Source organism: Oryctolagus cuniculus, chromosome 11, assembly GCF_051225735.1.
Source record: "Oryctolagus cuniculus isolate XC-2025 breed Fujian yellow rabbit chromosome 11, ASM5122573v1, whole genome shotgun sequence".
Lineage (NCBI taxonomy): Eukaryota > Metazoa > Chordata > Mammalia > Lagomorpha > Leporidae > Oryctolagus > Oryctolagus cuniculus.
Genome location: NC_142877.1, coordinates 107,254,436 through 107,270,194, shown reverse-complemented (window position 1 = coordinate 107,270,194; position 15,759 = coordinate 107,254,436). Strand labels below are relative to the sequence as shown.

General features: G+C 55.4%; 1 protein-coding gene across 1 annotated transcript in view; it reads right to left on the bottom strand.

Moving 5' to 3' along the window:
- Positions 1 to 14,214, bottom strand: part of CHST11 (carbohydrate sulfotransferase 11) — a 284,153-nt gene extending 269,939 nt beyond the window's left edge. Inside the window, exon 1 of the mRNA XM_089308905.1 lies at positions 14,025 to 14,214. Within this exon, the coding sequence (XP_089165031.1) occupies positions 14,025 to 14,073 (49 nt within the window). The 5' untranslated portion in view covers positions 14,074 to 14,214. The remainder of the gene's footprint in view (positions 1 to 14,024) is intronic.
- Positions 14,215 to 15,759: the final 1,545 nt, after the last annotated feature.

The following is a 15,759-nucleotide window of genomic DNA, read 5'->3' as shown; positions in this document are numbered from 1 at the left end:
TTGCAGGAAGCATGTGATCTGAACACCGCACTCCTCCCAGCCGTCTCCGTCAAGACAGGGTAGGCAGGGATGGCTCCAGGCACAGCTTCATCCAGGCCCAGGCAGTGTCCTCTGGGGCAGGCTGCACCCTCGGTCTGCCTCAGACAGAAGTGACACTCGACTAACCATAATTTTCACAGCTGGGCATGCGTTCTGCTCGACTGAGTGTCCCTATTTACGAAGCCAGAGCCAGACTTGTGGTTGGAAACAGCATTTGTTGGTGGCCTCAGTAATTTTAGCGCCGAGAATCTATTTGAATGTGGCTGGCACAGCTGCGATCACTCTTCTCCGATCTCAGACTGCCTGCTAACCTGCAGCTAAAAACCTCCAGGCCGACAAGGACTCCCCTGCACACGGCCCTGTTTTCAGTGAGGACTTGGGGTGGGGGGGAGTGCAAGCTCACCACCCTGGACCCCAGCTTCGTCCAACTCAAGCTTTGCTCCGCTGGTGAGATCCTGATTGAGGACGCCGTGCTGGGGCAGACACTTCTCACTGGAACGAGCCCCAGTCACAGCCCCACTTCTGACGCACACAGGTAGGTACCTGGACAGGGATTTATCAGGGCGGGCTTTGGCACGGTTAAGATGCTTCCGTCTCATGTGCGCCCCGGGAGGCAACAGGTGATGCCTCAGGTACTTGGTCCCTGCCACCCACATGGGGGACCTGGGTGGAGCTCCTGGCTCCTGGCCGCGTCCTGCCCCAGCACAGCTCTTGCAGGCATCTGGGGAGTAAACCCGTGGATGAAGATCCATCTCTGTCTCCTCCTGCCCCCTCTTCCCCTCCTCAAGCCCCCATTTAAAACGAGGGGGTGGGATTTATCTTCCTGGTAAGCTGGGAGCAGCCCGCGGCATCCCTGGCTCTGCCCCTCACTCGGTAGCCGCCTCCCACACCTGCCCTTGACAGCTGTGTAGGCCTCCCGGTGCGGCCGAAACGACGACTGTAAACCGCAGGGCTTAACACCACAAATTATATTTTCTCGCAGTTCTGGAGGCTAGACGTCCAAAGTCAGAGCTGTTCGCTGAGCCGGTTCCTCCTGGAGACCCCGAGGGAGAACCCGCCCCATGCCCCGCCCAGCTTCCACTGGCTCCGGCAAGCCTGCAATTTCCTTGGCTTGCAGGCACGTCACTCAAAATCCGACTGTCACCACCTGCCATTCTCTGCGTCCAAGTTCCCCTCTTCTTCCGGGGTCACCTGTCCCTGGAGGCCACCCGGATTCAGAACCACCTCAGCTATACCCAAGAGCACCTGATTTCCAAATAAAGCCACATTCGAAGATCCTGGGTGGACACGAATCCGGGGCCACGCTACAACGCACAAACAAGGGTGTTCAAAAAGTTGAAGGGAAAACGTACACATCCTTTGTCAAAGTTAACTTTGATGTGAGAAGCCGACAGAGGCAGCTCCCAGATACAAGTTCACTCCTGGGGCTTGGTCAGGCCAAAGCTGGAATCTGGAATCTGGGTCTCCCATGAGGGTGGCAGAGACTCGACGGCTTGAGCCATCACCACTGCCTCTCAGGGTGTGCCTGGGCAGGAAGCCAACGTGGACAGGAGCCTCTCAACCTCCGGGCCAACGCCCGCCCCTTGCACGGAAGGACCCTCCCACGCGCGTGGCCAAACGTGGGCCTGCAGCCACAGTCACCTCCTGCCTACGGGAGGTCAGGTAGGAGTCTGGGGGCAGGTTGCTTCCAGGCCCTTCCACGCCCTGAGGTGGTCCAGGTGCCTCCTCTGCGTCTGAGAGCGAGAAACCCTCTCCGGGTGAATGAGGGGCTCTGTCACTTCATCATGCAGCCGAGAACCCCGACTTCGCAACCGACAGGCGTATCCCAGGAGACTGGCAGGTAGCGGAGAACCCCCTGAACCAGGAGCTTGGGCTTCTTCCTCTGCATCGGCCTCCACGCGCTCCTCCCACGCATCTGTCAGCGGGACGCGGCGGCACCCGAATGGCGTCACCCTGTTTGATTCTGGAACTCGGTGACAATCAACCCTGCTAGCCTGAGAGCCCGCTGCCGCCCCCTGCTTGGGAATCGGGACAGACCCACGCTGCCGCGGAGCGATCGGTGTGACCCTCATCCTGGTGGCTTGACCAAGGCCGTGTGCGTCACTCCAGCCGGTCCTGCACCCAGAGGGAAGCAGCTGTCCCCGGATTCTCTCCTCTGGGCGTGGCTGTGACAGCATCACGCAGCCTTGGCCGAGGCATTCCTCAGGTGCGCAGGGGCCGACTCTCACCGCTCTCTCTCTAAAGTGATCCACAGGCTCTCGGGAACCCTTTAAACGGGAAGGGCGTTTGGCGTGGTCAAGCACGGCCTCGCTGGACCCCACCCCAGACCACAGTGCATGGGTCTGAGTCCCGACTCACTCCCAGCTCCAGCTTCCTGCTAGCTACCCTGGGCGGCAACCATGATGGCTCAAGTACTTGGGTCCCTGCTTCCCACGTAAGAGAACTGGATTGAGTTCTTGGTTCCTGGCTTTGGCTGCTGTAGGCATTTGGGGAGTGACCCAGGAAATAGGAGATGTCCCCTATCTTTCAAATAAATATAAATATTAAAAAATGTTCTTGAGATCCTTTAAATGGAAGATCATTTCCCCTAAGTCCTTAGCCAATCCCTGACTTATTTTCTGAGTACCTGGTTAACCTGTAGCTACATAACTAGCGACCCCAAACTCACTGGCTGACACAGTGACGATTGTTTCATTTGTCCACAAATCCTGGACCGGAGCTGGGTTGGGCTGCGCCATTGTCGCCGCTCCACTCCCGTGTCTGCCGAGGCAGCGGGGCCGGGAGTCTCATCCCTGCCGGGGTCTCAGAGGATCGCAATTCTCCAAAGGGAAACCAAGGTGCGGGCATCAGGAGGAAGAGGGGTGAGTGGCAGGTGTCTGTTACCCTACTGGCCTGCCTCACAAGGTCAAGGTTGACACACGAGGTCGTGGGAATGACCTCCATGTCATCACATGTGGCAGGCACACCCTGGCCCCCTTACCACCATTCCTTATGAACAGAATCTGGAACCATGGCCTTGCTCCAGTAGCAGGTGCAGAGCCGTTTCACTCAAGCACAGAGGACCCTCACCCCAAACCCTGGCAAGTAAACTGCCGTGCGTGTAAACCGATCACGGCAACCCCACTGCACTCTGCCAGCTCCCACTCTCCACATCCTCCTCTGCCACGAGAGGTGGCCATGACCCAGTTCTGGCTGATCGGACTCCAGGAGAAGCACGGAGGGATGGGAGGGAGATGGCTTCTGGGAAAAATGCTGCTTGCTGATAAAATTCATGAGCGTTCCTCCTCGTCATCCCTTCCCCACACTTCCTGCCTTGAGCATGGATGAGGACGTGATGGGTGGAGCTGCAACAACCATCCTGTAACCATGCAGCAACAAGCCTGAGACACAACGCAACGTGCTGAGGATGACAGAGGGGCGAGACAGAAGGCGCTGGCGAGCCACTGCACCAATCTGGAACCGCCTCCCGCCCTTCATCTCGCTAGCACAGATAATCACCTGTCTATTGTTTCAGCATCATTAGGTGTTCTGTACCAGGCAGCCCAGCACATCCTGACACACCCCTGGACTGTCTTTAAGGAGCACAGGAGACTTCTGGGAGTGCTCCCCAGCACCACGAGCCCAGAGGCAGGCCGGGAAACGGCAGGCAACTCTCGTCCAGAGCTGTTAGCACAGCAGAGACTGCCCTACGATGTCAGTTCCCGTTCCCTCTGGAACACGTGCAGGAGCAAGGGAGAGCTCAGTTCTTCTGGGTAATAAACAGAAAACCGTAAGGGATACTTTTCAGGTTTTCAGCATAGTCTTTTTTCTAACAGTCATGAAAAGCAAATAAATAAATAAGCATTGTTTTTAAAGATGACAAAGTCAGGGTGGGTGCTGTGGCTTGGGGGGTTAGGCCACCGCCTGGGATACCTGCGGCTCTGTATCAGAGTGCCTGGAATGGGCCCCACCTTTGCTCCCAACCCAACTTCCTGCTAACACCCTCAGGAGGCAGCAATGATGGCTCAAGTACTTGAGTCCCTGCCACCCAGGAGACCTGGATGGAGTTCCTGGCTCCCGGCTTCAGCCTGGCCCAGCCCCAGCCATTGGAATTTGGGGAGTGAGCGAGCAGATGGGAGCGCTAGCTCTCTATCCTGTGTCATTCTGCCTTTCAATAAATAGAAATGAATGTTTAAAAAGAATCTGTTATCTTTTTAATATATAAACGTTTAAAAACGCATGAAAGTCTGGCTGGCACCGCAGCTCACTAGGCTAATCCTCTGCATGTGGCGCTGGCACACCGGGTTCTAGTCCCGGTCGGGGTGCCAGATTCTGTCCCGGTTGCCCCTCTTCCAGGCCAGCTCTCTGCTGTGGCCAGGGAGTGCAGTGGAGGATGGCCCAAGTGCTTGGGCCCTGCACCCCATGGGAGACCAGGATAAGTACCTGGCTCCTGCCTTCGGATCAGCGCAGTGCACCGGCCGCGGCGGCCATTGGAGGGTGAACCAATGGAAAAGGAAGACCTTTCTCTCTGTCTCTCTCACTGTCCACTCTGCCTGTCCCAAAAAAAAAAAAAAAAAAAAAAAAAAAAAACCATGAAAGTCCAACAAATACTCTCGAAGCAATTATGGGATTGTCTTTTGCTAAATGAAAATGGCTGAGACCCTGTGCACGGCCCACCTGCCTGGCAATCTGTGGACATCTGGATTTACTAGGAGACTGGGGGCAATATTTTCTGCTTGTGTGGGGCGTAGGTCACTAAGTAACCATCAAGTATTTGCAAACTCTAACAAGCAGAGCTATACTCACTTACTGAGGGCATTCCGATTAATATTTTCAGTGCATCAACTTACTTAGCATTCACATGCACCCTAACACATAAGCAGTATTTTTACCCCCATTTTGCAGGTGAGGGAATAAGCTTGAAAATATTAAGTAGCTCGGTGAGGTGAGGCATTTCCAGTGGGAGTGTCTACTGCTCGACTCTCGGGAATTCTGCGAGTCCCGCACAAAACACCAGCTGCCGGGAAGTCGCACGGTGGGAATACCAGCACCAGAGAAATCGGCGACTGCTATGCCCACGAGCGCAGCTAAGACCGGGGATGACTGCACAGTTCATACTGCACCAGCAACAGTGACGCAATCCTGTCAATGGGGGCAGTAGCCCAGGCACGGTGCCCGTGGACTGGGAGACGGGCGAGGTCAGGGGAAATCCCAGGAGTCACAGCGCCCGCCGGATCCAGGCCGTGTGGTGCCGGTGTGGGAGAGATGCACTTCACGGATGCTGGCCGAATCGCCTGCGCTTCCTTACGTCTCCAGGTAGAAAAGGTCAGCTCTCAGAGCCTAGAGGGAGAGGCTGACAGCAAACGGATGCAAGGGAATGGGGGGGGGGGGGGGTGATGGAAGAGTTTTATACTTTAGTTGGGGAGGTGGGTACATGAGCGTATACATTTGTCAACACTCATGGAACTGTACACCTACAATGGGTGCACTTGGTTGCATGTACAGGACACATTAATAAATAGATTTTCATAAAAGCTTAAAAGCATTGTGTTTAAAAACAACAGATTCTGGGCTCCACTTCTAAAGACTGTCAATCAGGGGACCCAGGGTGAGATCCAAGAGCCTTTGTTTCTTTTTATTATTTTAAAGATTTATTTACTTATTTGAAAGGCAGAGTCACAGAGAGGCAGAGAGGCAGAGAGGCAGAGAGGCAGAGAGGCAGAGAGGCAGAGAGAGAGAGAGAGAGAGAGAGAGAGAGAGAGAGGTCTTCCATCCACTGGTTCACTCCCCAACTGGCCGTAATGGCCGAAACTGCTCTGATCCGAAGCCAGGACTTCTTCCAGGTCTTCCACCTGGGTGCAGGGGCCCAAGGACTCGGATCATCCTCTACTGCTTTCTTAGGCCACAGCAGAGAGCTGGATCGAACGTGGAGCAGCTGGGACTCGAACCAGTGCCCTTATGGAATGCCGGCACTGCAGGCAACGGCTTTACCCACTAACCACAGTGCCAGCCCCCAAGTTATTATTTTAGTATTAAGAACTTACACATAAGGCCGGCGCCGCAGCTCACTAGGCTAATCCTCCACCTTGCGGCGCCGGCACACCGGGTTCTAGTCCCGGTCGGGGTGCCAGATTCTGTCCCGGTTGCCCCTCTTCCAGGCCAGCTCTCTGCTGTGCCCAGGGAGTGCAGTGGAGGATGGCCCAGGTGCTTGGGCCCTGCACCCCATGGGAGACCAGGAGAAGCACCTGGGGCTCCTGGCTTCAGATCAGCTCGGTGCACCGGCCACAGCACGCCGGCCGCAGCGGCCATTGGAGGGTGAACCAACGGCAAAGGAAGACCTTTCTCTCTGTCTCTCTCTCTCTCACTGTCCACTCTGCCTGTCAAAAAAAAAAAAAACTTACACATAAACAACTTGAAAATTCTTATAAGTATATAGATGCGGCTGGTGCTGTGGCATAGCAGGTAAAGCTGCCGCCTGCAGCGCCAGCATCCTCTCTGGGCAGTAGTTCAAGTCCTGGCTGCTCCACTTCCGATCCAGCTCTCTGCTATGGCCTGGGAAAGCAGTAGAAGATGGCCCAAGTGTTTGGGCCCCTGCACTCACATGGAAGACCTGGAAGAAGCTCCTGGCTTTGGATCAGTGCAGCTCTGGCCATTACGGCCAATTGGGGAGTAAACCTGCAGATGCAAGACCTCTCTTTCTCTCTCTCTCTCTCTGCCTCTCCTTCTCTATGTAACTCTTTCAGATAAATACATCTTTTTTTAAAAAAAGTAAATAGGTTAACAACTTTCTAATTTCAGGGTAGGAAAATATTTTGCTTAAACAATGGGAAGGTTAGTCATTTTGATTACATTATAATTAATAGCTTTGCAGAGGTACAGAGAGAGAGAGATCTTCCATTCGTTGGTTCACTCCCCAAATGGCCGCAACAGCCATAGCTGGGCCAGGGCAAAACCAGGAGCTTTTTCTGGGTCTCCCATGTGGTGCAGGGGCCCAAGCACTTGGGCCATCTTCTGCTTCTTTCCCAGGCACATTAGCAGGGAGCTGGATCGGAAGTGGAGCAGCCAGGACTCCAACCAGTGCCCATATGGGATGCCAGTGCCACAGTGCTGGCCCTGAGGACATCTTAATGTAGAAACACAACCTACAAACCAGAAGCAGAAGTATGTCTCACGCTTTTCTGATAGAGGGTATTAAGAATACACAGAAGAGTAAGTGTTGGGCGCAGCTGTTAAGATGCTGCTTGGGAGGCCTGCATCCTATACTGGACTGCCTGGGTTTGAATCCCCGCTCCACTTCCAATTCCAGCTCCCTGCTAGTGCACACCATTGGAGGCAGTGTGTGATGGCTCAAGCCTTCCACATGGGTGACTCAAACTGAACTCCAGGCTCCTGGTTTTAGCCTTGTCCAACCCTACCTGTTGTGGACATTTGGGGAGTGAACTAGAAGATCAAAGATCTCACTTTCCCTTGCTCTTGCTCTCACTCTTACTTTCTTTCAAATAAAAATAAAATTTTTACAAGGATGTACTGTGGCATAGCAGGTTAAGTCACTGCCTGCAAAGCTGGCATCCCATATGGGAGCCAGTTTGTGTCCTGGCTGCTCCACGTCCATTCCAGCTCCCTGCTGGTGCACCTAGGAAGGCAGTGGAGGATGGCCCAATTATCTGGGCCCTGCACCCATGTGGGAGACCCAGATGGAACTCCTGCCTCCTAGCTTTGGCCTGGCGCAGCCCTGGTCATTGGGGCCGTTTGGAGAGTGAACCAGCAGGTGCAATCTCTCCCTCCCTCCCTCCCACCTTTTCAAATAAATAAATAAACCTTTTTAAAAGCTAAGTAAAAGAATGCATAAAGAACTCATATTTATGGAGAAGGTCCAATGGCCTACTGACATCTTTATTTGACATCTTAAAATTTTAAAACCAAGTTCTTAATACAAACACACACCAATACCTGTTCCTCCAGCCTCTTCTCTCATCAGTTCATGCTAATTCAATCACTTTAGGGGGACAGGCAAAAAGCTTTGACCTCTCCCTTGAGTCTTCCTTGCTCTCACAGCCCAACCTAGCTCACCAGGGAATCCTGTTGGCTCTGTCTTCTCCCTACCTCCATGGATACCCCCTGCTCCATCCAGCCATCACCCCTCCTCACATTATGGCAACAGATGCTCTGTGGGCCTCGCACATCTGCCCTGGTCTCCTACAGCCAGCCAAAGCAAACCTGTTAAACTGAGTCAGAGCATAGCGCCTCTCTGCACTAAACACTCTACCCCTTGCTAACTCAGGCAAATCCAAAGCCTTGCCACTGTCCTCGACGTCCACTCGCCTCGTGGCCTTCACAGCCACTGTTCACTGTTCTCCCTGCGCCACGTCCACGTGCCTTCTCGCTGTCCTGAACATGGCAGGCATGTTCTTACCTCAGGGCCTTTGCACTTGCTGCTGTCGCTCCCCCTCTTCACGGAGGAGCAACACTAAGCCCTGCCTAGGCTTCATATCCGAGTCACGGCACCATTATGTCGCTCCCCTTCTTCGTGGAGGAGCGACACAGGACCCTGCGCTGTTCTTTTGTCTGCTCGGCCCTCCCCGGGTTTGCTGCTGGTTCTTCCCGGGTTGGCTACTGTCCCTTCCACCTCCGTGGAAGGGCAGTTCCCCCTGCCACCTTCCCCACTTCCGCGGGGGAGCGGCACACCGCCGGCCGGCTCTCTCGGGGGCTGCACAGGTGTTCCTTCGGATGTTCCCCTTAGATGTTCCTGGTGCATGTTGTCTCTCTCCTCCTTTATAGTCCTCTTCCGCCAATCCCAACTCTGCTACCCACACGCCGAGCACGCTGCTCTCCTCCAATCAGGAGCAGGTCCTGCAGTTTCTTGGTTGAACTGGAGGCAGCTGCGTAGAAGCTGTTACTCCCTTCTCAGCGCCATATTGTGGGAAAGCAGATGCATAGAATAAGTCTTAATTCCAGTAACTTAGTCTAGTCCGAGTTGCTCCCAGTTGCTCCCCACAGCTGCTCTTGGCTAGAAGGCTTTTCCTTCAAGAATCTGCAAGCCTCTCTCCTTTCTCCGGGTCTTTGCCCCCAGGCCCCCTTCCTGGCGAGTCTTCCCTGACGGTTCCAATACCACGTGACCAGCTCCCCAAGCTCATTGATCTCTACCGAGCTGAGCTGCTATTTGAAATACGTGCAGCATGCTCTGTAAAATACACACATATATTGACTCTCTTCTCCCAACAGCCATAAATCTACTGGGGCCGCAGCAAATTTTCCTGCATTCCCAGTGCCAGCTCTATCCGCTCTTTGTTACTACGATGAAATCCCTGAGAGAAGCTAGCTACCCCTGCAAAGAGCCAAGGTGGACCTGGGCTCACGGTTCTGGAGGTGCACAGTCCAAGAGCAGCTAGCATCTGAAGGCTTGTTGCCAGCAGAGTGGCCGGGTGACCCAGGGACCATGCGGCGAGCCCAGGTCCGTCTCTGTCTCTCCTTAGAAAGCCACCAGCATTCAACCAGGGCGGCTGCACCCCAGCAACCTGACCCAGCCATTCCCAAAGCCCCTCCTTTTGACGTCATCACTGGACTAAGTTTCAACCCTCTCGGTATCATTAACATAAGACTTTGGGGACCAAGTTATTAAGACACAGGCTTTTGGAAGGTGTTTAACAACCAAACGATAGCCCAAAGCACAAGTTCTCAAATTTTGTTGAAAAAGATGAATTAACCAAGTAATAAACTGCTATAACCTACCTCTGTCTCTGCTCATCGCTTGCTATTTCCTGTACTACACCCTATACTCCAAACACCCAATTGCACACCTGGCCCCCGCCTTCTCCTTTCTTTTGGTTTAACAAGCTCCTATGTGAACTTTAAAACCCAAATCAAATATCCCCGACCTCCCGTGGTTGATAGCTCTGTCTTGCTCTTCTTCACCCAGTATCGTCATGGTCTCTTTCACTTGATGGTAAGGCTCAAAGACGGGGGCTGTGTCTAATCCTGATCTGCATTCGCCACATAATCCCTGCCCTGACACCCCCAACCCAATCACTCTGCCTTCTGTCTGCTTCTTGAACTTGGCCAGGCCACAGCCCACCTTCAGGCTTCTCCGTGAGCTCCGCACAGCATGCTCTTGCAGCGTGTAGCCTCAGCACCCAGCAGTGAGCGGCACCCAGTAGGTCGGCAAAGACCAAGCAGTGAGTGGGCAGGCGTGCGGATGCGTGGGTGAGCAGTCTCCCCGACCGACTCCCGTCTCGGGGTGGACCAAGTGTGAGCGTGTGGATGCGTGGGTGAGCAGTCTCCCCGCTCCCGTCTCGGGGTGAAGAGCCACTCCCCTCCATCCCAGATGAAGTAACCTTTGTCCTACTTAGTGAGTTAATTCTTAGAAGTAACCTTTGCCCCACTTAGAGTGCTAGTTCCTAGAAAGAGCCCTAGGCACCAGCTGTCACTGGAGATGTGGTTCGCAGCAGGAGCCCCGCCTCAGGCTTTGTGATAACTCCTAGTTGCAGGGCACCTTCTGGCCAGCAGCAGATATCCCACCCTAAAGTGTTAAAGTGACTCCTGCGATAGCCAGAAAAATTTTCCCGCCACTAACCCCCTCATTTAAATCCTCCAATCAGTGTGTGAATCATGTGTGTATCATTTACACCCTCCAGTTAGCGTGTAAATTGTGTGTATTAAGTAAATTGTGTGGTTTTTCCCTTTAAAAATGCTCGTTAACATCGTTCGGGGCTTCTTCGTTAGATGGCTTTGTGCTGTCGAGAGGCCCGTCTGCGCAGACGTTGAATAAATCCTCTTGCGTGTTGCATCTACTGGTTTGGAATCTGAGTCTTTGGGGTGCGCATCTCGACGTGTCGGGGTCCTGGTTCAGGAACCCAACAGGGGTGGACGAAGTGCGAGCGTGCGGATGCATGGGTGAGCAGTCTCCCCGACTCCTGTCTCAGGGTAGACCGTGCTCCTGCTCCTGTCTCCTCCCCCTTGTCCACAGCTTCCTGGGTGCCTCCGTGGTATCGTTTTCTCCCACCCCATGCTGGGATTGCTACTTGATTTTACATAAAGGGGTCACTACCAACAAAGGAGGATTCGCTGGGACTCTGCCCCGTTCCCGACAAGGCCCGGCGCCGTCTCCAGGTCAGTGACCAGGCCTTTCTTCATCTCCCACGCAGCAGCGCAATCCTGTGGCACTCAGCTCTGCCTGCCCCTCCCTCCTCAGACCTGATCCCCCCAGGAACGTTTGGGGAGTCCTCTCAGTTGTCTGTTGAGGCTGGGATCATCCCAACAATGCAAGAATTGCCTGCCTTAGCCAGAGGGAGAGGCAGCCAAGTCAAACAGAGCCCCTGGCCTGGGGCTCTGACCCCTCCAGCCTCATCATTCAGCAGGTAATTAGCCGGGAAAGCCCCGCCCATGCTTTCTGAGGCCTTTGACCTAAGTCTTCTTCCTCTGTCCCTTAACTTTAAAAAATATATATTATTTGAAAGTCAGAGTTAGAGAGAGGGAGAGGAGGCAGGAGAGGAAGAGATCTTCCGCCCACTGGTTCACTCCCCAGGTGGCTGCCACGGCCAGCACTGGGCAAGGCTGAAACCGGGACCTTCTTCCAGGTCTCCCATGTGGCTGCAGGGGCCCATCTTCTACTGGGGCCATCTTCTGCTGCTGTCCCTGGCCCACCAGCAGGAAACTGGGTCGGAAGAGGAGCAGCCAGGACTCGAACTACTGCCCATAGGGGATGCCAGCGTCAGAGGCCACAGTTGTGGCTTTACCCACTGCGCCACAACGCTGGCCCCTGTGCCGTAGCTTTTCTAAAGCACAGGTGACAGTACGGGTAATTTCAGATCCACAGAACTGTGTTGAGAAGATTTTAACCATCACTGTTGCCAACCGACCTAAGCCAGTACAGTCCTGCACAATCTCTTGGGATCTTTTCGATAGACGAAAGCATTTTCCAGAATGTGTGATGGGGACCAGTGGTAGCTATCCTCTATAACCTCACCATTAGTTACGTGGAGGGCACGCACACACCGGCTTCTACCCCATCTCGCTTCTCATGACACAGCGGCGCCAACCTGGAAGCATCCCTGGTCTCCACATTTTTAGGTGACCTGCCCGCATGCTACAGGGAATGTTTTCTTGAGGATTTAAACACACACATACACACACACACCTTTTCAGAGGCAGGATCCTGTTATGCGAGGGTGGCTGGACACAGGCTAGACGGGTACAGCCAGGAACGAAGCCCCAAACAGCGCCCCCTGGAGGACACTGGGCCTTGCTGGATTCTTACACCCCAGGCTTGCCATATTTCAGCGAGTCCACTCATCTTGAACAGCACTGACGTTCTGAACAAGAGCCCCTCTCTGGCCCCCATTGGATTCTAGCCACAAGCATCACCAATAAAAGCTCACTCCTACCAGGCTGCTTGCTAGTTAGTAAGACACCTGCTCGGGCCAGCTGGCCGACAGAGGAACTCGCCGCAGGTGTCTCGAGTGCCACGCTTCTGAGCCGGTGCTCGTCGGTCAGCCGGGTGCGTGGATCCCTCGCTGGCTGAGGCGGTGCCGGCTGCTGGCACAGATGACCGTACGCCGAGTGACGCCGGCAAGCATTCAGGTCTCATAGCTCCAAGGTCAAAGTGCAGGCACAGCCGACCTCCGGCGAGGGCCCGCTCTGTGGCCGGCACGTGGCCATCTGCTCAGCGCGGCTTCCTGTGGCTGAGAGTCGACAGCCAGGGCCTCTCTGGCCTCCTCCGAAAGGGCACGAATCCCTCCTAACCTAATCACCTCCCAAACCCCCACCTCCTCATGTCACCACCCTGGAGCTGAGGCTGGTGGGGCAGGTGGGCTTCGTGGGACCAGGACTGAGGCTTCCCCCTCCCCATGGAGAACCGAGTGTCTTGGGGACTGCACACCTTGTAACTCCAAGGCTTGCTTCAGCCTGAGGTCCACACACCCCACAGAACCCCTGCAGGCAACTCAAGGGGTCAACGCCTTGCGGGGACCAAGAATTCCACCCCATTTTCACTCCCCACACGTGTGCCTTGGTCACCAGCAGAAGTCAGATATTACTCCCACGACGCCTGCCAGACCCACGTGCGGGGTTTTCCACGTTCTTCTGCACTGATCTGCACCATTCTCCATCATCTTTCTGAAGCCCCCTCATACACATCTCGAAACGGCGTAACTTCACTGCGTCCATGTCTTATTAACCACATTCTAGAACCGCAGGAACTTCTGCACTACGACACATTAAGGCCATGCTCTGTTTTCTAATAGCTGGCACCTGCTGCAACAGAATTAGTTTCCTTTGCAATTCTACCTGTTATCTTGGGCAACTTCTAAGCATTCATCTAAGAAAAAGCACACGAGCAAGCGTTTCAGAGACGCCTGAGGAGCTGCTGAGGCCCGGGCTAGGCCTCCGAGCCCCTGTTTTCCTTCTCAGAATTCTCGGTACGTTGTCTCAGAGCCTGGCTAACCAGAACACCTGATGGCCTCCGCCCTGGGTGAGACCTCACACGCGCCGAGGTGGAGCTGAGCACCCGGCAAGATTACTGGGGACCAAAGCTTGTCTGGGGGGGGGGGGCCGAGGACGCAGGAGGGGGCGGAGGGAACAGCTGGGCTGCGGGGCAGTCACCACGCAGGCCTCAGTCCTTGGGATGTGGCTGCCCCCCCCCCGCCCCGGGGAGGAGGCAGGGAGCCCCGCAGGGCCGCAGCCGGCAGCTACCAGCCTGCCCGACTCCGGGGTCGGCAGATTCGTGGGTCCCCGTGCGGTCTGGATGGCGCGGCGCTGCACCTGCCACAGCTCCTCCGCGCCACGTCCCGCCACCAGTCCCTCAGCCACAGCAGCTCTCTCTACACCTCGTCTGGAGGCAGGGAGGGGAGGCACCGGCCAAGCAGAGCCGGGAGGGGCCCGCCTGAGGGTCCCGGGCCCTTCCCCAGCCCTGCAGGCGACAGGGCCACTGGCCTGAGACTCCAGGCCACGGCACCCGGCCACTCCCCCACGTCAGAACCAGCGGACCAAGTAGTTCCTCCACGTTCACTCACGTTTCTCCTGGAACCTGCTGCTCCCGCGGGGTCGGACGGCTCGCTCCATGCGCCCACCCTCCGGCTCCCCTGCACTCGCTCAGTCACCAAATCCCGCGTCTCCCATCGTCCTCCTCGCAGGCGCCCCCAGCGGCCTGCACACCTGCTCCACTCTGCACGACCACGCCCCCTCCCTCTCAGAGGCACCTCCCACCCCAGGCCGCCCCGCCCTCTGGCGAGCAGGAGTACAGGTTCTGTCCCCGCCCCCGCCTCACAAAAGGCAGCGAGCCAATCAGGCAACGCGGGCGCTGCTGGGCGGGTTTCCTGGCTGTCAGGGAGAAAGCTGTAAAATGGGCTCACGCAGCTCAGCTGAATGTGCTGCTCGCGGGCGACGTGCGAGATCCGGAGCACCTGGCGTTGCCACCACCACCGGCGCCTCGCCGTTCAGCCAGGGAGCCCAGCGTGTATGTCTGCCTGTACTGGGTGTGGAAAAGAATACAGACAATAAGAGGGAGGTAAGCACCAAGGGGCTGTCAGTGGCCTGTTCAACATGAGAGCTGAGATCAGACAGAAGCCCTAATGTGAGGGGGGCCGGGAAGAACAACTCAGGTATAGAGCTCAGCAGGTGCAAAGGCCCTGGGGCAGCTGAAAGCAGAGGGGTCCTGGGGGACGCAAAGGAAGCAGGGAGGCAGAGCTGAGGGGCCAGGGAAAGGTGTGGGTGAGAGGAGGCCTGTGGATGGGCAAGGACCAGCCCCTTCCTGTGCACTGCAGCCTGTGGACAGCAGCACCCACCAGAAACAGAATCTGAGCCCCTCCAAGTCTGCGTTTTAACAATACCCCCAGGCTTTTCACTTGCACATGAAATCCGCAGCTCAGGGCGGCCACACAGCCCCCCCACCCAGGGGCACTCCGTGCTTGTTTGGCCGGAAGCTGGTCCTCACCTACAGCCCACTGGCTTTGCATCCTTGCAGATGACCAAGACACGCTCGGCCCTGACCACTGGATCATAGACCCCTCGACGCCAGGGAGCGGGTCTTGGCCATCCGAGCTGTCTCCAAATCCCTGTGCAGCATCCTGCCCTTAGCGGGTGAATTAGTCAAAAGTAAAACAGTCGGGGGCAGGGTTTTGGCACAGAGGTTAAGTTGCCACTGGAGACACCCACACCCCACATCCAGTATCGAGTCCTGGCTCCTCCACTTCCACTCCAGCTCCCTGTGGAGGTGCGCCCTGGGAGGCAGCAGGCAATGTTGCAAGTGCTTGGGCCCCTGCCACCCTCGTGGGGAGACCGGGACGGAGTTCTGGGTTCCTGCCTTCAGGCTGGAACAGCTCTGATTGCTGTGTGCATTTGGGGAATGAACCCACAAATGGAAGATCTCTGTGTCTCAGATAAAATTAATGTGGGTAGAAATTTAAAAACAAGAGAACAGCCCATTCGTGACTGATGCCACATCAGACACCACTCCAGACTTTCAAGGGAAAGGGACAGAATCCCACTCTACTGCCTTGGGCAAAGAAGAAGGGAGAAAGCATTATCTCCCAAACAGAAAAATAAGAGTGGAAGCTTCAGGAATGGCTGGATCCAGGTGTTCAAACAATGACTTCAGGAATCAGTTTCCCACCGTTCCTCCACTTTCCTTCTTATTGACTTCATGTTTAGGAGCAGGTCCAGGTGTTGTCAAAAGCAGCCTCCAGCAGTCCCAGACCTAGAGGGCACCCAGCCAGCAAGTTAGAGAAGAGAGTGCATATTCGTTAATAG